At 40.4% G+C, this 23,105-nt stretch overlaps 1 protein-coding gene across 2 annotated transcripts in view; it reads right to left on the bottom strand.

Moving 5' to 3' along the window:
- Positions 1-23,105, bottom strand: part of LYPD6B (LY6/PLAUR domain containing 6B) — a 240,612-nt gene that overhangs the window by 7,046 nt on the left and 210,461 nt on the right. For both annotated transcript variants that reach the window (XM_070380740.1, XM_070380746.1), the window contains 3 exons: positions 12,320-12,472; positions 9,560-9,658; positions 5,480-5,610 (listed from right to left, as the gene is read on the bottom strand). In XM_070380740.1, coding sequence (XP_070236841.1) covers positions 5,480-5,610; positions 9,560-9,658; positions 12,320-12,434 — 345 coding nt within the window. In that variant the 5' untranslated portion in view covers positions 12,435-12,472. The remainder of the gene's footprint in view (positions 1-5,479; positions 5,611-9,559; positions 9,659-12,319; positions 12,473-23,105) is intronic.

Genomic DNA, 23,105 nt, shown 5'->3' with positions numbered 1-23,105 from the left:
GTAGATATATTCCTAAGTATTTTATTCTTTTCGTTGCAATGGTGAATGGAATTGTTTCCTTAATTTCTCTTTCTGTTTTCTCATTATTAGTGTATAGGAATGCAAGGGATTTCTGTGTGTTGATTTTATATCCTGCAACTTTACTGTAGTCATTGATTATTTCTAGTAATTTTCTGGTGGACTCTTTAGGGTTTTCTATGTAGAGGGTCATGTCATCTGCAAACAGTGAGAGTTTTAGTTCTTCTTTTCCAATTTGGATTCCTTTTATTTCTTTTTCTGCTCTGATTGCTGTGGCCAAAACTTCCAAAACTATGTTGAATAGTAATGGTGAAAGTGGGCACCCTTGTCTTGTTCCTGACTTTAGAGGAAATGCTTTCAATTTTTCACCATTGAGGATAATGTTTGCAGTGGGTTTGTCATATATAGCTTTTATTATGTTGAGGTATGTTCCTTCTATTCCTGCTTTCTGGAGAGTTTTTATCATAAATGGATGTTGAATTTTGTCAAAGGCTTTCTCTGCATCTATTGAGATACTGTAATCAAAAATCTTCCAGCAAACAAAAGCCCCGGTCCAGACGGCTTCACAGCTGAATTCTACCAAAAATTTAGAGAAGAGCTAACACCTATCCTGCTCAAACTCTTCCAGAAAATTGCAGAGGAAGGTAAACTTCCAAACTCATTCTATGAGGCCACCATCACCCTAATACCAAAACCTGACAAAGATCCCACAAAAAAAGAAAACTACAGGCCAATATCACTGATGAACATAGATGCAAAAATCCTTAACAAAATTCTAGCAATCAGAATCCAACAACACATTAAAAAGATCATACACCATGACCAAGTGGGCTTTATCCCAGGGATGCAAGGATTCTTCAATATCCGCAAATCAATCAATGTAATACACCACATTAACAAATTGAAAAATAAAAATTTTTATTTTATATTGGGGTATAGTTGAATAACAATGTTGTGTTGGTTTCAGGTAGCACAAAGTGATTCAATTATACATGTAATTCTTTTCCCATGTATAGGTTATTACAGAATATTGACCAGAGTTCCCTATTCTATACTGTAAATCCTTGTAGGCTATCTACTAATAAAACATAGTAGTGTGTATACGTCAGCCCCAAACTTCCATTTTACCCTCCATCTTTCCACTTTGGTAACCATAAGTTTTCAAAGTCTGTTTTGTAAATAACTTCATTTATATATTTTTTGAGGTTCTACATATGTGATATCATATATTTGTTTTTCTCTGTGAGTTATTTAGTATGACGATCTCTAGGCCCAGCCTTATTGCTGCAAATGGCATAATATCTTTTTTTTAGTGTCGAAGTAACATTCCATTTGTGTGTGTGTGTGTGTGTGTGTATATATATATATGCCACATCTTTATACATTCCTCTGTTGATGGACAGCTAGGTTGCTTCCATGTCCTGGCTATTGTAAACAGTGCTGCAATGAACACTGGGGTGCACATATCCTTTCAAACCACGGTTTCCTCTGGATATGTGCCCAGGAGTGGGACTGCTAAATCATATGGAAGCTCTATTTTTAGCTTTTTTTAAGGAACCTCCATAATGTTCTCCATGTGGCTGGACCAATTTACATTCCCACAGTATAGGAGGGTTCCCTTTTCTCCACACCTTCTCCAGCCTTCATTGTTTGTAGACTTTTTGATGATGGCCATTCTGACTGGTATGAGGTGATAACTTATAGTTTTGATTTGCATTGCTCTGATAAGTAGTAATGAGCACCTCTTGGCCATCTGTATGTCTTCTTCAGAGAAATGTCTATTTAGATCTTCTTCCCATTTTTTGATTGTGTGTTATTTTTTTATATATATTGAGCTGCATTAGCTGTCTGTATATTTTACAGAGTAATCCCTTGTTGATTGCTTCATTTACAAATATTTTCTCCTATTCTGTGGGTTATCTTTTCATTTTGTTTATGATTTCCTTTATTGTATAGAAGCTTTTGTTTTATTAGGTCCCATTTGGGTTTTTTTGTTTTTGTTTCCATTACTCTAAATATTGATCCAAAAAGATATTGCTGTGATTTGTGTTCAAGAGTGTTCTTCCTATGTTTTCCTCTAAAAGTTTTATAGTATCCAATCTTACATTTAGGTCTTTAATCCATTTTGAGTTTATTTTTGTGTGTGGTGTTAAATATTCTACTTTCATGATTTTACATGTGAGTGACCAGTTTTCCCAGCACCACTTTTTGAAGAAACTGTCTTTTCTCCATTGTATATTCTCACTTCCTTTGTTGTAGATTAATTGATCATGAGTACATGGGTGGATTTCTGGGCTCTCTTGTTATTTCTAGGTTTTTCATAGGTCTATATTTCTGACTTTGTGCAAGTATCATACTGTTTTGATTACTGTAGTTTTGTAGCAGTGTAGTCTGAAGTTGGGGAGCCTGATTCCTTCAGCTTTTCTTTCTCAGAATTGCTTTGGCTAGTCAGGGCCTTTTGTGTCTCTATACAAAATAATTTTTTTGTTCTAGTTTTGTGAAAAATGCCATTGGTAATTTGATAGGGATTGCACTGAGGCTGTATATTACCTTGGGTAGTAGAGTCACTTTGACAACACTGATTCTCCTTATTCAAGAACATGGTATACCTTTCCATCCGTTTGTGTCCTCTTCAATTTCTTTCATCAATATCTTATAGTTTTAGAGTACAAGTCCTTTGCCTCCTGGGTAGGTTTATTTCTAGGTATTTTTATTCTTTTTGGTCTGATGGTAAATGGGATTGTGTTTTTCATTTCTCTCTGATCTGGTGACCTTCCAGAGTGCTCTCCAGAACTGCCAGTGTCTGCGTCCCTGCAGTGACCCACACACACACTCTGCCTAGGCTGGAGACCCTCCAAAACCAGTAGGTAGGTCTGGCTCAGGCCCTTAAGAGGTCCCTGCTTTTTTCCCTGGGTTCTAGTGCACACAAGGCCGTCTGTGTGCCCTCCAGGAGTACAGTTTCTTTTTCCCCCAGTCCAGTGGAATTCTTAAGACAAACTAACTCCACTGCTGCTGCGTAGTTGCTTCAGTCGTGTCCAGCTCTGTGCTGCCCTATGGACTGTAGCCTGCCAGGTTCCTCTATCCACAGACTTCTCCAAGCAAGAGTACTGGAGTGGGTTGCCATGCCCTCCTCTAGTGGATCTTCCCAACCCAGGGATCGAACCTGGGTCTCCCGCTTTGCAGGCAGATTCTTTACCAATGAGCCATTAGGGAAGCCCTGGCCTTCAAAGGGGCCAGTGATTCTCTGGGGGCTCCTCCTCCATTGCCAAACTCCCCTTGCCAGGCAGGGGAGCCTGATGTGGGGCTCAGGACTTTCACTCTTGTGAGAGAACGTCTCTAATAATTTTTCAGTTTGGATTGCCCATGTGGCCAGTATGGGATTTGATTTTTAACCATGATTGCACCTCTTCTACCATCTCGTTGTGTCTCTCTGTCTTTGGGTTGTAGGATATCTTTTTTGGTAGGTTCCAGCATGTTTTGTCTATGCTTGTTCAGCTTTTACCTGTGCTTTTGGGATTTTCATAAGAAAAGGTGAGCTCACATCCTCTACTCCACTATCTTGTCTCCTACTAGGTAAATTTTCATACTGTAATTTTTCTAAGTGGAACTTTTCAAGAATTTAGGACGGGCTTGGCTGGGCAGTTCTGGCTTGGGGGTGGTCTCTTAAGTGAGACAGTAACTGAAGTGCAAACATCAGGAGGTTAGAAACTGCTCTGAGGACAGAACTGAGTTGGTTTTTGATCTATGAGTCATCCAGGCCCTTGGGCACCCTTCCCCACAACTGACCTCAAAGTAAAAACCATCTTGAGAGTCTTTTCACTTTAACTGAGATTTATCTACATCAACCCAAGCATAAGCAAGAGAAAGGCAAATGGAGTAAAACGGTTTAATGGAGTCAACAAATCTTCTGAAGGTTTGCAAGGGGAAACACTGGAACAAAAAGGAAAGCTAGGAACCTTGTGGATTAGTCATTGATTTTCCTTCTCAGTACTACTTGTTAGGGGATAATTATGACTCTATTGTCTATACTAATGCCTCATCCCTATCTTTACAGTGACACTGGCTTGCTAATCTGGTTGCTGACTGGTGAAAAACGCTAGCTCTCTCACAGCACAAGGTTGTCTCAAGAGAAGCATGCTCTTGTCATAATACCTGGTACAACACCTCCACCTGATAAACCCAGACATTCACAGAGGCTTTCAGGATAAAGTATCTATCTCAGTGGTTCTCAATCTTGGTTGCACATCAGAATCACCCTGAGGAAGCTTACCAAAAAAATCCTGATGCCCAGGACCTCACTCTGAAGTTCTGTTTCAGTCAGTCTGAGTCTGCCCATCGCTACCCCCTTGCTGCTGCTAAGTCACTTCAGTCGTGTCCGACTCTGTGCAACCCCATAGACGTTAGCCCACTAGGCTCCCCCGTCCCTGGGATTCTCCAGGCAAGAATACTGGAGTGGGTTGCCATTTCCTTCTCCGGCCACCCCCTTACCAGAGCCTATAAAAACCTCCCCAGGAAATTCTCCTGTGTAGCCAGAGCTAAAAGCCACTAGTGGTCAGCACACGAACTTATCTACAAAACAGAGTCACAAGCATAGAAAACAGACTAGTGGTTGCCAAGGGGGTAGGAGAAGGAAGGAGTGGGAATTTGAGATAGATGCAAACTATTATATATATGATGGATAAATAAGAAGGTCCTTCTGTGTAGCACAGGGAACTCTATTCAGTATTCTGTGATAAACCATAATGGAAAAGAATATGACAAAGTATAACTGAATCACTTTGTTCTACAGCAGAAATTAATACAACATTGTAAATCAACTATACTAAAATAACACTTTTTATAAAAGCCACTGGTGTCAGGACCACTTTATGTATGTATAGGCTAAACTGAATTCTAAGATCTCATGAGATTAATATACTGTTAAGTAATTTTTTTCTCAAACATTTCAGGATTCCAGGCATATAAAAGAGTCAAATGCTCATTTAAAATGGTAGAATGAGAAAACTGAAGCAACCAATTGATCTAAACTGTTACCTGTAGTTCATCATAATAAGCTGGGATTACTCTTTCAGACTCTCACTTCATCTAAGAAGCAGTAAGACAAGGTTTCCTTTATAAAAGGTGTCACCATTTTCCTCTTTGCACCTTCTCTGTGTAGCATTGGGCATCCTTTCATGCAGGGATGGTTTACTCCTGGAATTCCAGAGCTTACTTCAGGCAACGCACCCAAAGTCCAAGGTCAAGACCCTAGCGTCTCTGGAGTCTGAGAATTGTCATTTATTTTTAGTAATGATACTGTTTGATGGACAGAAAGTCTTCACCTTCTTTCATCTCCATTGTATCAGTGTAAAGGAGTCTCTCAAAGTATACACCTTTGACATACTATTTATCCATCCTGCCTCTATATACAACCATCCATCAAGAAACTTTTGGACAATAACTTTACACATACACTCCTTACCGTGTGTTCAGAATCTTGGCTGTGGTGGCAGCCAACAAAATGACATTCGCTCCTGGAGGCACACTTTTTGGTGATGGATATACTTCTTCCATGACTGGTAAAGTGATGTACTGTCAAGCAGTATTGTGTATCTAGGCAGGGGGAAAAAATCAATTTCACATTTTACATCACACACACAAAAAAACTTTGAACAATCACTTCAGAAATGACTAAAATTCGGGATGATCCTTAAGTTTCTAGGCGGTTTTTCTGAATAGCTACTAGCTTCTGAAGTATGTGTATTTTTAAAATGAATACAAATGGGCAGTTATCCTTTGGTGCAAGGTAAAGCTGAGAAAAAAACTGAACAAGACTCATCAAAACTCCAGGTCTGCTCATAAGAAAATGGCAGTATCTTTCTCTCTCCCTCTGAAGCACATGTTCTGTAACTCTAAAATAAAATGAAAACTACAAATGTAAAAAGGAAGTGGGCCATAGCTCTTCCTGTTTCATTGTTTCTTTATATACTAATAGGCCATGTGGCAAACTGGAGTGAAAGCAGGAGCTTCGACTTACACGCCAAGGCGCTTTCCTTACTCATCTAGTTCTTTAGGCTTTAATCCTCCCAACGTGTGTGATTTTTCCCCAAAGTATTTCTGTATTTTCTCTTCCTCTTTAGGTCTCTCTTACCTTCTCTGTCCTCCTCTGCTTGGCTAGTTCATTTTTATACAAAGTTACTTTTAACCATTCACATTTAATTACTTAAGAGGTCTCTCAGGAAACTGATTTCACTCACTATTCTGGGACATTCTACTTTAGTTCTGTGCCTCGTATTCTAGATATCTCAGGCCAATGAAATGCTTCTTAGTTTACCGAGAAGGGACTAAAGCAGCAGTTGCCAAAAAGTAGGGGCAGGGAGGAGGAAAACTCGACTAAAGTTGAGAAGACAGGACTTAGAGAGCTGCCTCTGTCACAAGTGAACAAGCCCTGTGACAGCCTTTGAGCTTACTTTCTTTTTAGCAAAAGGGTAAGTGCACTGGCATTTGGATAGACTTGTTGTAAGCTTTCATGTTAGCAACAGCAAATGCACATTAAGTGTGTACCACCAACCAGGCACTCTTCTAATATGCATTCACTCATTCAGTCCTCACAATCGGCCTTAAGACAAGTCATAGTAATATCTTCATTTCACAGATAAAACACTGAGGCTCACAGTCACATGGGTAGAAAGTGATGGAAGATGAGATTCTTGTGGAGGTGGTTTTCCAGGGTTTGTGCTCTCCACCAGCACACAACTGTGCCACTCTGTACACTCAGCATCGAGCTGAGTGTCAGCAGAGCACCTCTACAAGAGCAGCTGACTGGGACTCAGAAGGAGAGAGAACCACTCCATGTTCTGAAAGCATTCCAATTTGAACTCCAGACGAAGAATCGAAAACTGGTAGGTGCATGTGTTCAGAGTCTGTCACACAGCCTAAAGCAGCCCTATAACGTCAGAGTAAGAACCAGGTAAACAAAATAAGACGTGTCATTCTTGTCATGTTTTGTTACCTAGACTCTCTTTTAACGCCACTGGCTGACGGCAGCAGCAGAGCTATAAAGGAAACCTGAGATGACAAAGAACAGCAGCCACAGCCTGTTGGTCCCAAGAAATGGCTGGCTCTCACTCCCCTTGATAATGACAAGCTGAAAGGTAAGCAGTTACAGCCTCAGAACTCCAGATGATTACTCTTTTGCGGGCTTGGCTGGTGTACACTCATACACGCTGGAATGGAGGGTCATCTCGTGTCCCTCTCTCTCTGAGTCAGGTTTTCAGGGTGGATAGGGAAGACCCCTATCTCCCCTCCCTGACATTTTCTTGGAGGCAGAAAACTGCAGCATCCCTCTTTTGCTCCCATGTTTCAACAAAGTTCTAAAACCCAGAAATGCCCATGCAAGTTCCCTTAAAAGTGGCTTTGATTAATGAATTACAAATTGGAACATGTACAGAATTAGTAGAAACAGCGTTTTGTTGTTGTTCAATCACTCAGTCATGTCCGACTCTTTGCGACCCCATGGACTGCAGCACACCAGGCTTTCAGGTCCTTCGCCATCTCCCAGAGTTGTTTCAAACTCATGTTCATTGAGTCAGTGATGCTGTCTAACCATCTCATCCTTGGTTGCTCCCTTCTCTTGAACAGCGTTTGGTAAAATTCAAAAGAATGGGCGACAGTCATAAAGAGGCTGGACATCAATGCCCCAATCTACTGCTGTTCCAAACCCTTCCCCCTCCCAGTTCTCGGGGAAATTTAAAGCAAATAGTTAAAGAATTTTACCAGCCCTCTCACACAAGCTAATAAGGAGAGGCATCTGCCTACCTGGCAAACATTGAAATAAACATCTGTGAAAATGTAGAAACAAATCCCCAAAAGAATACATGCACAGACACACATGTACTCAAAAGCACAATTCAGTCACACACTCTTGAGAGCTGAAGAGAACATTAAGAAAAATAAATCTTCATAATTATTCTTGAAAAGAAGTAATGAACAATACTGTCCATGCAAATGTCATAGTCATCTGTCTAATTTAGAGCATAAGATTCTCAGGCCCATAGAGGTCTCCAGTGTTACTATCCATTGGCTCCACCCATTGGCATCATCAAGGGCTTCCCAGGTAGCTCAGTGGTAAAGAACCCACCTGCCAATGCAGGAGATGAAAGAGACGTGGGTTCAGTCCTGGGGTGGGGAAGATCCCCCGTAGGCTGGCACAGCAACCCACTCCAGTATTCTTGCCTGGAGAATCCCATGGACAGAGCAGCCTGATGCGCTGCAGTCCATGGAGTCACAAAGAGTCGGACACGACTGAGCACAGCACACTCACAACCACTGGCATTATCTGGAAGAGGCAGGGCTATTCCACTCCCGTAAAGTGATACAGAAACTTCCAAAAGATTCACAGTAATAGTAGATCAAAGCTGGTAATTGCTAAGTCTGGAAGAGTTTGTTTTTGTTGGCCTTTCACGTCTGAAAACCTACAAAAACAGTGTATCCTAAAATACAAACAGCCTGATTTCCTTATAGTTCTAAGTAGAGGTTTTCAATTCTATCAGCACATCCTGTCTGCTTTGCATCCAAGTTTGTTTGTCTGTATTAAGTCATTCAACTTCTCACCCCCTATATTCGTCTAAGACCATCTTCTGCTGCCCGAAAAGATAATGAAAGAGCCCACTTGGTGCCCGCGTCTTCTCTTGTCCCCAACCATTCATTCTGCACACAGAAGCCAGAGCAGTATTTTACAATATACTCTATAGCTTCAACACCCAACACATTTCCAATGAAATCTAAACTTCTTACCAAAACGAAGATCCTGCATGTCCTGGTCCTTATCTCCATCAAATCCTTTCTCCCCCTTCCACTAAGCCTCACCAGCCAGCCTTCCTGTTCACTGTAGAAGCCAAATCTTACCCTTGCGTTTGCTGTTCCCTCTTACTGACATGTTTTTCCTATAGATCTCCACAGAGCTGATTTGTTCTGGTCATTCGAATCTTAGTGCAAATGTAGATTCCTCAGAGATTTCCTGACTACATAGTCAAAGGCATCCACTCATTCTGTCAATATTTACCAAGTGCCTAATATGGTCCAGGTACTGGATTACACACTGGGATCTACCAGACAACTAAACAAACTAAAGAGATGCTCAAACGTTTGTCAAGTAAACAAAGGAGTCATTTAAGCATCAGTGTATCTCAAGAGGACAGAAACCTTCTTTTGATTTACAGTAAGTAGGACTTTTCTAGAGGTATCATCAAGCATTTCTGACATTCTTAGAATGCCTTAGTCAACATTGTGGTCTATTTGTTCTCACTGGTAAATATTAATTAAGAAATTCTTCCTCAAAGCACACACAAGTATAAATTGAGGCTATGTCATCAGTTTCCATGTACTCCCAGATTAGTCTGATGTCTGGATAGTCTTGCCAAAAGTTCTCTGATTTCTATAGAACATCACCAGCCTTCTGGTTTGCTAATCTCATCACATAAGATGCCTTTGCTCAGAGCCAGTTGAGAGAGATCTAAATGAGGTCTGGTCACAAAGAGAGTTCCAAACTCAGCACACTTACTTTGTGGGCACCATTTATCTTCTGCCCATCGATTGCAGTTATAATTATCCCCTGCATTTTCACAGGTAAAACACTTGAAGCTGTTTGGAAATGGTGTAGCTTTAAAAAAAAATGCAAAGGGAAACAATATAGTTAAATTTTTAAAACATCAGATATGGAATAAAATTAGCAACTTTTACCAGAGCAAATAAAATTTACAAATCATTATCCTTACAATTTCTGTTTCTGTCAAGCTGGGCTTAACTGCCAGACTTTGGGGCATTTTCTTTATCCCCTTTTCTTTGAATATTTCATCTATGAATATGCACTACACAGTTCTGCAGATGATTCCACGAGCCACTTTGAAATACCCATGGTATTGTTCTTTTATAATTTGGGAATAAGTGAAGGTTGAGTGCATGGGCAAAGATGGTGGTAGTATTGGGACCAATACTTTGATATATTATTGGCCCTGAAAAGAACTGGAGTCATTAACCTGAGCTTGAATTCTGCCCTTTTGACTAAGAAGTAATTTATTATTATTACCTAAAGATCCCCATGACTTGCAGAGGTATAATAAAGGTTAAACAAGAGATTGCATGAAAGATCTCTCTTAGGATCCCTGGCATATGAAACCACATTGATTTCCATCCCTATGTAGTTGCTTTACAGCTAGGCTTAACTTCAAACAAGTAATTTCATTTGATATGTCAATTATCCCTACATTAGACATCAACCGGGAATGTAACATTTAATATCAGGATGATAGTAATTCTCAGGCCTTTGTGCTCAGGCAAGAGTGTTATAGAAACAAGAATTATGAGCTGCTGGCAGTCTGGAATGACAACTACTAGTATGTTCTTTTTGTCTTTATGCTTTCTTTTTTCTGCCTTGTATCTTGTTATTTTGATGGGCAAGAAATCAAAAGGATAAATTTGACATTTCTCTATAGATGAGAGTGTAAAGCCCTGTGTGAAACATTTAATTCTCCTACTTTTGAAGACTGAAATAAAGATCAAGGTAACCCAAACCATCCTAGTAACCTGACCCCAAGTTGGGATGATAATTAGAAAGCAGTGGGTATTTCACATACAGGGGAGGGTATTATTGATGCATAAACCAAGAGCAAACTATCAAAAGCTAAAACTCAGAGGACACAAAATTAGTTACCACAAATACATTTCAGTTTTGCCTATGCATAAAAGTGAATTAGGTAGGTAAATAAATAATGAAATCCATTTTCACCTACTAATTCAGTGCAGTTTTAAAAATACTAAAACTCATTGCTGGTAGGTGAATAGTTAATGTAAAAATTGGCACTACCTTTTTGATTTAGTAATTCCTAAAATCTGTTCTAAGGTCATTAGCCAATGGAAAATGCATTTTAAAAGATTTTCAGTGAAGCATAAACATTTAGTTTGGTTATGATTGTGTGTGTGTGTCACTGCCAGCTGTATGAGTGAAAACATTTTTTAATGTAAAACATTAAGATACTTTCAAAATCATGGAAACGTATTCAAAATACAATGTAAAGGAATAAAAGCTATTGCAAAATTAAATCTGTTAGATCTCAGTATGTCACATATTTAAAAACATATACAGAGAAAAAGCAACAGAAGGATATGCAGTTGAAAATCCTCACATAATCTTATGTCAGCCCTCCATATGTCCCTCTGCAGACCACGTAGTACTATTTACTATTGAAAAAAATCCACATATAAGTAAGTGAACCCAGGCAGTTCAAATCCATTGTGGTCCAAATGTATGCCAAATGTATACCAAAATGTAAAGAAGACCTCGCTCTGAATCTTGGGATTATGAATAAATTTTCTTATTCTACATATTTGCCAGTCTTTTGGAATTTTCTGTAATAATCAAGTATTAATTTTATATCTTTAATAATTTGCTCATCATAAAGTTATATCAGGCTTAAAAGGTTAAAAATTTGTCAATAATTCAGATTTTATGATAATGATGTCTATTCTAAGCTATCAAGTATACAATCACTACCAATTTAGAAATTTGTAATAAATGGTAGTTCAAGGTGTGTGGGGTGTATGTGTGTATGGCTATGTAGAATATATATGTATACACACCTACTTACTTATGACTGAATGTCCTAAATAACAAAATTCAAAGTGCAGAATGGTAACTATACAGGAGTATGAACACTCCTCATGGACGAGTATAAAGACAGTTGTTCCCAAACCTGACTGTGTAACTAAAAAGAAGAGAGGAAAAAGAGAAAGAATTTCACATCCCACCCTCCTGACTACTGACTCTCTGGAGAAGAAACCAAGGAATATGTAATTTTAAAGGCTTTTGTTGTAATTCTGATACTCTTCCAGGTTTGTGAATCACTGGCATTAACATTTCTAAAACTATAAGATATATCAGAGAAGTTTTACTTGTCTGAAGAGAGAGAAAGGAGGGGAGATTTTATACATAATTTGTGCAGAATCTTCCTACAGTCAAAATCCTTCTCCAAGGATCAGCAAAGAACACTGAATTTCCCCTGCTGAGCCATTCTTAGGGACAGTGTTCAGAAAATGATTTTAAACATGAACCCTTTTAAGACTTCAGCAGGAAGCCAAACCATCTTAAAGAAATGGAGAAAATTTCTGTCACCATGTGTCACCCTTACCCATGGAAGTAATGAAGACTTTCTGATTTATGCTTGATATAAACCAAATGTTCCAGAATCAGCAAGGTTACTATAGGGAAACAGATTTTAGTTATTCTGATCCCATGTCACGGACAACGGTGACAACCACTACTTACGATCAAGAGGAGGCCTCACGTTATAGAAGTTGATGTTCTTGGCAAACACCCGGTTTTCAGAGAAGATAAAAGTCTGGACCACAGCTACAGTGAGGGCGTGACAGAGGAGCAGCATTCTGACCCCAGGTGTGGGGAAGTCGAACACTCATATACCTGTGGTGAAAAGAGAGGAGTTGAGTTTATCTGCGTTTTATACATCACTGTGCTGTGCTTAGTCGCTCAGTCGTGTCCTACTCTTTGCGACCCCATGGACTGTAGACCGCCAGGCTCCTCTGCCCATGGGGATTCTCCCGGCAAGAAGAATACAGAGTGGGTTGCCATGCCCTCCTCCAGGGGATCTTCCCAACCCAGGGATCAAACCCCGGTATCCCACATTGCAGGCAATTCTTTACCAGCTGAGCCACCAGGGAAGCCCACAAGGAGTGTTTGGCTTCTGTTTGGAAAAGCTTGATTATTTAAACGTATCCAACCATCTACTTGTTCTATAGAGCCACACCTGTGACTTAAGTGCACTCTTCCCCATCAGGTGAAAGCTAAGCCGTTGCTACCTTCTACCGGGCAGGCTCTGCAGGACACGTGCTGGCTTAGGTCCCAAGAGATGGAGCAGCAGTCCTGGCCTGCCTGCACCCCATTCCATCACTGCTCGGCCAGAGCTGGCTGGGTGACTTTGTGCTGAGTCACCTGATCTTTTAACAATCGCACTTTGGTTCAATGGGTTGCTCCACTGAAGTTGCTGAACCACCTCTCTGAAATTCCAGTCCCTGAGTCAATACTTAAAACTTGATGAATTTTGCAATTTTTTCAAAACTTGGAAGACACAATAAAAGTTGGAACAGGAGGAAGGACGGTGAGTAAAAGGGCAACCAGTTTGAGAAACAAAGCCTCTACTGGGCCCCAGAGCACACAGACACTGAGAAGAGAAATGAAAGTAACTGTGGAAGGCCGTCCCCACCTGTATCCTGTCTCACCAGGAGCAAGGGGCGTGGCCAGGAGGTTCGCAAGGGAACAGAGTAACAGTTGTTTGAAAACCACACACATAATGTTAGTTCTGGCCCACAGATACTGCTTATTGCTTTCAGCCACTTAAAGTTGACAGGGCCAAAACCCAGAGAAAGTGGTTTGCACACAGCACTCAGTAAGGTGTTTCATCTTAAGCCCATTGACTGTACCCTCTTGAAGCAGACCTGCTAGTAAGGAAACCTTCAGGAGAGATGCTCAGAGCCTGTAACATCACCAGGTTCGTTTCACAAGCGGGAGGCGTGGGCAGCAGAAAAAGGAAGTCATCTGGAGTCCAAAGACTTTGGTTCAGGTGCTGGCTCTGCCATTTATTAGCAGCCTGACCCTGGGCAAGCTCTTTAGACTCTATTAACCTCAATTTCCTCATCTGTAAAGGGGTTTAATAACACCCAGCCTGCCTACACCCTGGGTCATTGTGACCATCCAATAGAGGCTTGAGTAAGATCACATAGAACTGCGTGCATAAGAGCACTTGTAAGACAAGTTCTGTGAAAATGGTGCAATCTTAGGGTTCAAAGAAAATGGCTGAACCCGTATTCTTGCTAATTCAATAGGTCTCAGTGGGTTTAGGGAATCTTCTAAAGGAAAAAAAAAAAAGATCTCCACATAGCTAAGCATAATCCCTGACATGGATATTTTCCCTGCAGCTAAGATTAAGAATGCATAATTTCTAGGGATTTTATGCCATCTCTGAGTATACTGGTTTTGCCTAAGGGGATAATAATGCCTACCTATAAGCTGAATATTAGACAAAATGTACCCACGACATCATACCATCCCTACAGCTGGCTTCTGCCTCTGAGAGAACTAAGTCTCTAAGGAAGGACTCAGGGTGAAAAAACTTGGCAAGTTTCACAAAACAATAATGCTAAACGCTGTATACACTGCATCTCAGCTCAGTCCAAAATCAGACCTAGTGATATACAAATATGTATCTCATTCTGCCCTTGTTCATTTTCCAAAGGTCAATCACAATTGACCTTTCACAGTTACTGGGTTTCCAAATCCTATTGTTATGCTCTTTCTTAAAAAAAAAAAAATTGAACATTTAACCAACTCTATAATTCCTTATAAACAAGTGGCTATATTGACACAATTCCACTTCTCCTATTTCTTTCTCTGAGTTGGACTATTCCATGTCTATTATAAATCTGTAGCCAAGTAATGGATACCCTCTTTGTTACATTAGTGGAGACCCTCTAAGTAGGGGAGACTAACCCCTCTTTCACAAACATGACTGTGTTCTAAGAGCAATTCACAAGTGCTCTTGTAAATAAGGTGGTGGTGGTGGTTTCGTCACTCAGTCGTCTGACTCTTTGTGACCCTATGGACTGTGGCCCCTCAGGATCCTCTGTCCATGGGATTTTCCAGGCAAGAATGCTGGAGTGGGTTGCCATTTCCTTCTCCAGGGGATCTTCCTGACCCAGGGATCAAACCATGTCTCCTGCACTGGCAGGCAGATTCTTTACCACTAAGCCACCTGGAAACCCCCTGTAATATAGAGAGAATGCATAAGATCACAGCGTTCATATTATCTATATCCAAGTCCCTTTTGCATCACTAAGTGACAACTATGGGACTTGAGACAAGTTGCTTAAGTTTCCCAAGCCTCAGCATCCCCATCTCCAGAACAGGCATAATGACAGTCCCTACTTCACAGTATGGAGGTGAGGGCTAAGTGACATCATGCAGAGAGAAATCAGCCAGTGCTGGGCACATGGTCAAAACCGTATTCATTGAGCACTTTCTATTCAGTGGTAAACAGCATTAGCTCAAGTACTTGCCTTCAAACCTACCATCTGAATAGCACCTAACAAAAGTTCCTCAACCTCTCTGTACCATAATTTTTGCATCTATAAAGTGGGAATAATAATAATATCTACCTCATAGGGGTATACAAATTTGTTCATACATATCTATCTATCTCAATACTTATGTGCTCAGCATTTTGCTAATTCTGAAGCATTTACTATTATGAACACATCACCAAGTACTTCGGAATCGCAAGTCAGAACCCCTAATTTTCCTCACGTCATCTCAGACAAAAGCCCATCCATTCAATACACCATTACTGACACCTAGTACATAACAGACATTTTCATCGCTGGATCCCCAACAAAGTCTTTGCTCTCAGGCAGTTTGCATTTTAGAGGGAGAAGACAGGCAGTACATATGGAAAAGGCCATAATTTCTGACCATTGTAAATTCTGTGGAAGGAACATGGTAAGGTGTTATGTCAGTGGACAGAAGGAAGTGTTTAACATATATGGTGAGCCCAATACGTCTGAGTAGGTGACATTTATACAGGTGAATTAAATGTTGATAAGGACATGTCCAAGCAAAGAATCAAGGGAAAAGAAACCAAGTCCTTAGATCAGAAGAAGTGTGCCTCACTGGGGGAACTCAGAAAGCAGCTAGTGTGACCAGAGCATGAGAGGGGGAACAGACAAAGCCAGAGTCGGTGAGGCCAGACTACACAGGCACTTCCAGGCCATGGCAAGGATCTCAGATCCAGCCGAGTCGAGAAACTGTTCTGTTTTAGATTATCTAGTTTTGAAAACTACTCTCAAGAAAGCTTTGTCTCTGGAAAGTAGTAACTGGTCCAAAATGCCTAGTCCTATTTCTAGCTCTGGGAAGAAAGGAATACAAATAACAGTGAACACAGAGGAAGGAAGAATTCAGATATACCTCAAAGGTTCTTCTGGATAACATCAAGCATGATATGATGGCTCATGGAAGACTTAAAAACAATGGAAGGAACAACAAACCCAAGAATTAGACATGTGTTGTGGTTTCCCCTTTCCTGGAAAAAGCACTGTAGAGAATATAGTCTCATTACTATTGCCTCCACAAGGTGGGGGTTCAGGGGCAATACGTGCAAAGACCCTAGCACGCAGCCTGGAACACAGCATGCCCTCAAAATGTGTCTGTGCAGTTTCTTCTAGCACAAAAGTTGATAATGGTGAAAAATAGGCCACAAGAATGTTGCTTCCATATAGACTAGATGTATTTTCCTTTCTGGTTTTAGTTAAAACAGCATAGTCTTATTCTATCAAGATCCTCTCAAACTGCAAAGGTTTTACCTGTCAGATGAGGGAAGCACCAAATAACAATATCTCATATTTTCCAGAGCATGTTTTATAATCTACTACATACTGCTTTTCCCATGGCACCTATATTTATCTCTCTTTTTCAGTGTATAGGTTTGTGTTAACATGACTGTTTTATTTTTCACAACCCAAAGACATTAGGATAATGAAAAAGCAAATGACTAAATTATAGTATCTGAAAGTAGTTTCACATTTGGAATCATTTCATGGAGACTCTGAACTAAAATTTATCTGCTGAGGCTTTGCTGAGTAGGCTCTTGTTGCAATCTTTCTTGCAGAACAAGGTTATAGCAGAATTTGTATTCTGCTCCAAAAAGGGGAAAAAAAAATCTTGAACACAAGCTAAACTAAACCATTCTGTTACTTTCTCTACGACTATCACACAGCAGAGTTCTCCATGTAGGGGAGGGGGACCTGCAAGGAACTTAAGGTTATTTGCAATATCATGTCCATACATATTTTCCCCCTGGGTTAAGACCCACACATAATGGTTAACAACAGCTGCTCTCTGACTTAGAATACAGCCATCATAATTCAGCTTCCTGTAACTTGGATGTTTTCTTACTTTGACACTAACATAGCCTCACATAGATATTAGGTACCTGGTCCACACTTCTCAAACCCACGGGTGGCTCAAAACATCCCCACCCCACCAACCCCCAACAAAGCTCATCACCATTATCCATCTTTCTCAGATAGAAGACCTGGTCAGAAACCCCTCACCTCTGATGCTGGTCTTTATTTTAGGAGTCCTCTCTTTGCAAAGTATATTCATTCTTGTTCCAGAATGCAGTGTGCTTCCTTGCCAAGAGAAGGGATTTCTGCAAGGCACATCTGTAGGGTTACAGCAGGGACAGGCAACTCTCAGGCACTCAGGGAATGGCAGGTAGCCAGATGTGTAAATTTAGGAAGCTCCATATGAGACTGGCCCACTACTGCCAGGAGTAATGGATGTACATGGCTCATGGTCCAGCAGCATGACTATTTCCCAGGTCCCAGCCATGGTCATCATCCCATCCTATACGTGGCATTTTTAAGCTTTCCTGGGGTACATGCAGGCCTCAGGAATGGCACATCCTTGACCTCAAGCTCTTCTGAGATAGGAAAAGGACCTCCATCACTTTTATATCCCCTAGGTCCACACTCATCACATGGTAGATATTCAATAGATACATTTTGGAACAGAACGAACATCATTAGTTATGACCTATAAGGAACACCTTTCTTAGCAAGTAAGACAGATTGTGGGCAATAAGGAGCTGGCAGGGCATCCAATGATGATAAAACCATGATGGGATCAAAAGGGGATTTGAAACCCGAGATCAGGCAGAGGTGGTAAACACCAGCACAGCTTATACAATTGCTAAAAATGAGTCAGCAAGCACCAGGCCAACCGCCACTGCCAATAAAACAAATGCAATATGGATAATTTAAGGGGAGCAGCTCTCCTAAGTCCAACATGCCTATCAACACCTGCATTCACACCTTACCGCAAGCATCACTTATCTGCGCTAAGACACTTTAATGGCAAACCTAATGGGCCTGCCTTCCCTTGTAAAAAGAATAGAAAGCAAATAGAAAATGCAACCTGAGTGCTGGAATTTTACTCACAGTGGAAAAGATGAAAACACTCCTCAGAAAAGGAGAAATTTGCCAGGAAACTTTACAGTCTATCACAAGGGTAGTACTACTTGTTTCCAGCTATTTGAGTTTGACCAATGGTGATATTCTGGTTCCCAAGAAATTTGGCAAGATGAATCACGGGCTATAGGTTGAGACTGCTTCAGCTGTCTTCCTTGAGGGGACCTGACCTGGGCAATGAGAGCCTGGCCCTGCAGCTCAGAGTTGACCCTCTCTGACAGATTCTCTGTTTCCAGCACCTGGGTAATTCCCCTCCCCCGCAACCCAAGTTTAAAATTAATTTTAAAGATATTTAATTTAGCATTTCTATGTGCCTGAAGCAAAATACAAGAGAGAATTTTAGCTTATGCTTAGTCCATCATCTTTATCTGAAAATACAAAAATCTCCATAGAGTACTATGGATTTTACTCTTGCAAAAAACATTCAATAGGGAAAAATGGAATCATGATTTGACCTCTCTTTACAGCTTGTCCAGATCTTGAAAGCAGCATGTTTATAAGTCATACATTCATACTAGGTACTGTGCTAAGCACTTATATACAACAGTGAGTTAGAGACATGGTCCCTGTGCTGTCACACATTATTGAGGTCCAAAAGTTAACGTGAGCCACTGGTGAATTATGACTGTCAAAATTAATACAGTCATCTTTGAGGGGGAAACGATGGGCTTTAGATTCAGGAAGACCTAAAGACCCTGACTCTGGGAAAGACTGAAGGCAAAAGAAGGGGGCAGCAGAGGATGAGATGGTTAGTTAGCATCATTGACTCAATAGACATGAATCTGAGCAAACTCCAGGAGATAGTGATAGACAGGGGAGCCTGGCATGCTGCAGTCCATGGGGTCACAGAGTCAGACACAACGTAGCAACTGAACAACAACAAACAGGATAAAATTCTAGGTCTACCTTTCATAATCAGGTAACCACAGAGTTAAGAAGTACTGTCCCTTATCTTTGACAAAGGAGGCAAGAATATACAATGGATTAAAGACAATCTCTTTAACAAGTGGTGCTGGGAAATCTGGTCAACCACTTGTAAAAGAATGAAACTGGACCACTTTCTAACACCATACACAAAAACAAACTCAAAATGGATTAAAGATCTAAACGTAAGACCAGAAACTATAAAACTCCTAGAGGAGATCATAGGCAAAACACTCTCCGACATACATCACAGCAGGATCCTCTATGACCCACCTCCCAGAATATTGGAAATAAAAGCAAAAATAAACAAATGGGACCTAATTAACCTTAAAAGCTTCTGCACATCAAAGGAAACTATTAGCAAGGTGAAAAGACAGCCTTCAGAATGGGAGAAAATAATAGCAAATGAAGCAACCGACAAACAACTAATCTCAAAAATATACAAGCAACTCCTACAGCTCAACTCCAGAAAAATAAATGACCCAATCAAAAAATGGGCCAAAGAACTAAATAGACATTTCTCCAAAGAAGACATACAGATGGCTAACAAACACATGAAAAGATGCTCAACATCACTCATCATCAGAGAAATGCAAATCAAAACCACTATGAGGTACCATTTCACACCAGTCAGAATGGCTGCGATCCAAAAGTCTACAAATAATAAATGCTGGAGAGGGTGTGGAGAAAAGGGAACCCTCTTACACTGTTGGTGGGAATGCAAACTAGTACAGCCACTATGGAGAACAGTGTGAAGATTCCTTAAAAAACTGGAAATAGAACTGCCTTATGATCCAGCAACCCCACTGCTGGGCATACACACTGAGGAAACCAGAAGGGAAAGAGACATGTGTACCCCAATGTTCATCGCAGCACTGTTTATAATAGCCAAGACATGGAAGCAACCTAGATGTCCATCAGCAGATGAATGGATAAGAAAGCTGTGGTACATATACACAATGGAGTATTACTCAGCCATTAAAAAGAATACATTTGAATCAGTTCTAATGAGGTGGATGAAACTGGAGCCTATTATACAGAGTGAAGTAAGCCAGAAGGAAAAACATAAATACAGTATACTAACGCATATATATGGAATTTAGAAAGATGGTAACAATAACCTGGTGTACGAGACAGCAAAAGAGACACTGATGTATAGAACAGTCTTATGGACTCTGTGGGAGAGGGAGAGGGTGGGAAGATTTGGGAGAATGGCAATGAAACATGTAAAATATCATGTAGGAAACGAGTTGCCAGTCCAGGTTCAATGCATGATGCTGGATGCTTGGGGCTGGTTCACTGGGATGGCCCAGAGGGATGGTGTGGGGAGGGAGGAGGGAGGAGGGTTCGGGATGGGGAACACATGTATACCTGTGGCGGATTCATTTTGATATTTGGCAAAACTAATACAATTATGTAAAGTTTAAAAATAAAATAAAATTAGAAAAAAAAAAAAGAGAGAAGTACTGTCCCCATTGCCAGTAAGACAAGTGAGGCTTAGAGTCAGGTGGGCAAATTTTCTAAATTGTGTGGACTGAGTGCAATAACATAGGTAATTCCTATTTTACTGAGATGATGTTCAAGACTTGTTCTCCCTCTCCTTTCCTGCCCTGAGGCTTCTTCAGACAATATTAGCAGAATAGAGATCAGATCAAGGGATATAACTGTCTAACTCCATTCCATACCAGCTGGACCAAACCTGGTACACAGTGTGGAGTTCTGGGCACTCATTTCTCAAGAAGATTCTGAAGTTCTCTCTATTGCAACCAAGTGGAAAGCTGGGATGAATGACTGCCAAGGTTCCTTCACTTCTAATATTCTATGATTTTAGGGGAAGAATATTAATGAAGACTTTTAGTTATGCCCTAAAAAGTCATAATGAAATACAATATTACCATAATATTTCAGATTCCCGCTGTTCTCTTTTAAAGAAAATCTTTCAAAAAATCTCAAACACAGGATCAAAAACTCACCGAACTGAGTATCTCATTTCTAAACATAAAGGTGTGCATTTTACAGTGTTAAGATGGGAGTTGTTCCTACTACATGCATTGTGGTACAAGATACTGTCTAAAACTGTGCTAACATTAAAATCATTTCATTATGCAAACCAAATTTAAATCTAATTGTGAATTAATACAGGGCCCATAAGTATGTAATTTGGGTGAAGAAATAGTCTAATCAATTGTAAAGAAATCTTTTTAAATGGGATTCAAATTTTAAGAAATAGCTAAAAGATACTTCCAACGTAATAGCTTTTCAGCTGCATTTTTGTCCAAGATATAATTTTACATCTTTTTGAGAAGGCTTTCATGACACTGGAGAAATAAGACAGTAAGAACTCCAAATGAACAATATTTAAAAGCTTAGATGTTTAAGACTTGGAAAATGGATTCCTTTTACAAAGGATCAAGATTGGTTTATTGTGTTTCATTGAACTATTTGGACAAATGATAGAGACCTAATAAAATATGTTAATTGATTATATCTAATAGTATCCTTCACATGGGTGGAATAATTTTTACACAGTTTGCTTCCATAAGTGATTTTTAAGAGGCTGATGCCAAGTCAATTAAAGCATTAAGGTTCTCAAAATACGGTGTAAAAACCATATTGGATGAAAGGAAAAATAAAGATCCTAACCCCTTGTACAAATGGTGTTCCTCTGTTGTACGTCACGCTCTGCTCTGTACTGCCCAGGAACCAAGGGAAACATATGTGGAATACACATTCTCATGATTTGCAAACAGAAAACTCCCTAGTCCTTAATTCTCAAATTAATGGGCCCTATGCATTTTTCTACAGAAAGCACCAAAGAACATGCAGATAATGCCTGAAATTTGTTTTGAAGAGCTCAAGACACATCCCTCATTTGGCCATTTCTTTAAAGAAAAAAAGCCAAAGGCATAATATTGAGGCAATTTTATAAAGATATTTCTGCTGTCAGGCAGGCAAATGAGGGATGTTATTTTCTTTTCTGTGTAAGAGAGGTGTCTTTAAATTTGAGAGGAAGACAGAATAACTGGACAGAACCTCTTCAAGAGAGCTGCAGGCACAGAGGTGCTGGTGCTGTTAATGCGCCATGCCACCCGCAGACCTGCATGGATGTAAACCGAGTGGCAGCAGAGGCTAGGCACGGAGGACACTGTGTTTTATGTTCCCCATCCGTGCTTGCTGTACTGAACTCATGTCTTTTAATAGCCAATCAAAGTTCTCATAATAGAAATCTAGGCTGTAATGTCCAATAGCTGGCTGCTGCTGCTGCTAAGTCACTTGAGTCGTGTCTGACTCTGTGCGACCCCATAGACGGCAGCCCACCAGGCTCCCCCGTCCCTGGGATTCTCCATGCAAGAACACTGGCTAAGGACCCAATATTCTACAATTGTTGAGTAGAGGAGAACAATCCAAAATATGCCTTCTCTAACACATGGCATACAGAACTCAACTGAGAAAACTTAGCTTTCAAGGTCACTAGACATGCAAGTGACAGCGAGCACTTTTGACTGCATTTAACCTCAGCAGACATAGGAAAATGACCATAGAAATAAAGTATGTATACTGATGTGTGTCTCATTTGAATCTCTCTGTATATATTCTAACATGATGGAATATCTGTACCAAAACAGAAATCTGAGATGATAATTTGATCTGGATATGTGTGTATATGTGTACATATGTATATATGTATGTATATATGTGTATACATATATGTGTTTATATGTGTGTACATATATGCAGATGTACATACATATCTTATGAATGAAATAACTGCTTAAGTGCTATGACAAAGTGACCGTGAGCATGTGTTCTTGCTAAGTCGCTTCAGTCACGTTCAACTTTTTGTGATCCTGTGGGTCATAGCCTTCCAGGCTCCTCTGTCCATGGGATTCTCCAGGCAAGAATACCGGAGTAGGTTACCAAGCCCTCCTCCAGGGGATCTTCCCCACCCAGGGATCTAACCTGCATCTCTTAAATCTCCTGCATTGGCAGGCGGGTTCTTTACTACCAGCGCCACCTGGGAAGCCCCTAGAACTCTGTGTAAGAGACTATATTACCAATCACGTCAGCTGCTTTCAGCATCCACACGGTTATCT

Source organism: Bos mutus, chromosome 2 (assembly GCF_027580195.1).
Source record: "Bos mutus isolate GX-2022 chromosome 2, NWIPB_WYAK_1.1, whole genome shotgun sequence".
Classification (NCBI taxonomy): domain Eukaryota; kingdom Metazoa; phylum Chordata; class Mammalia; order Artiodactyla; family Bovidae; genus Bos; species Bos mutus.
Note: the sequence above shows the minus strand (reverse complement) of the source record. Positions and strands in the feature narration are given on the sequence as shown.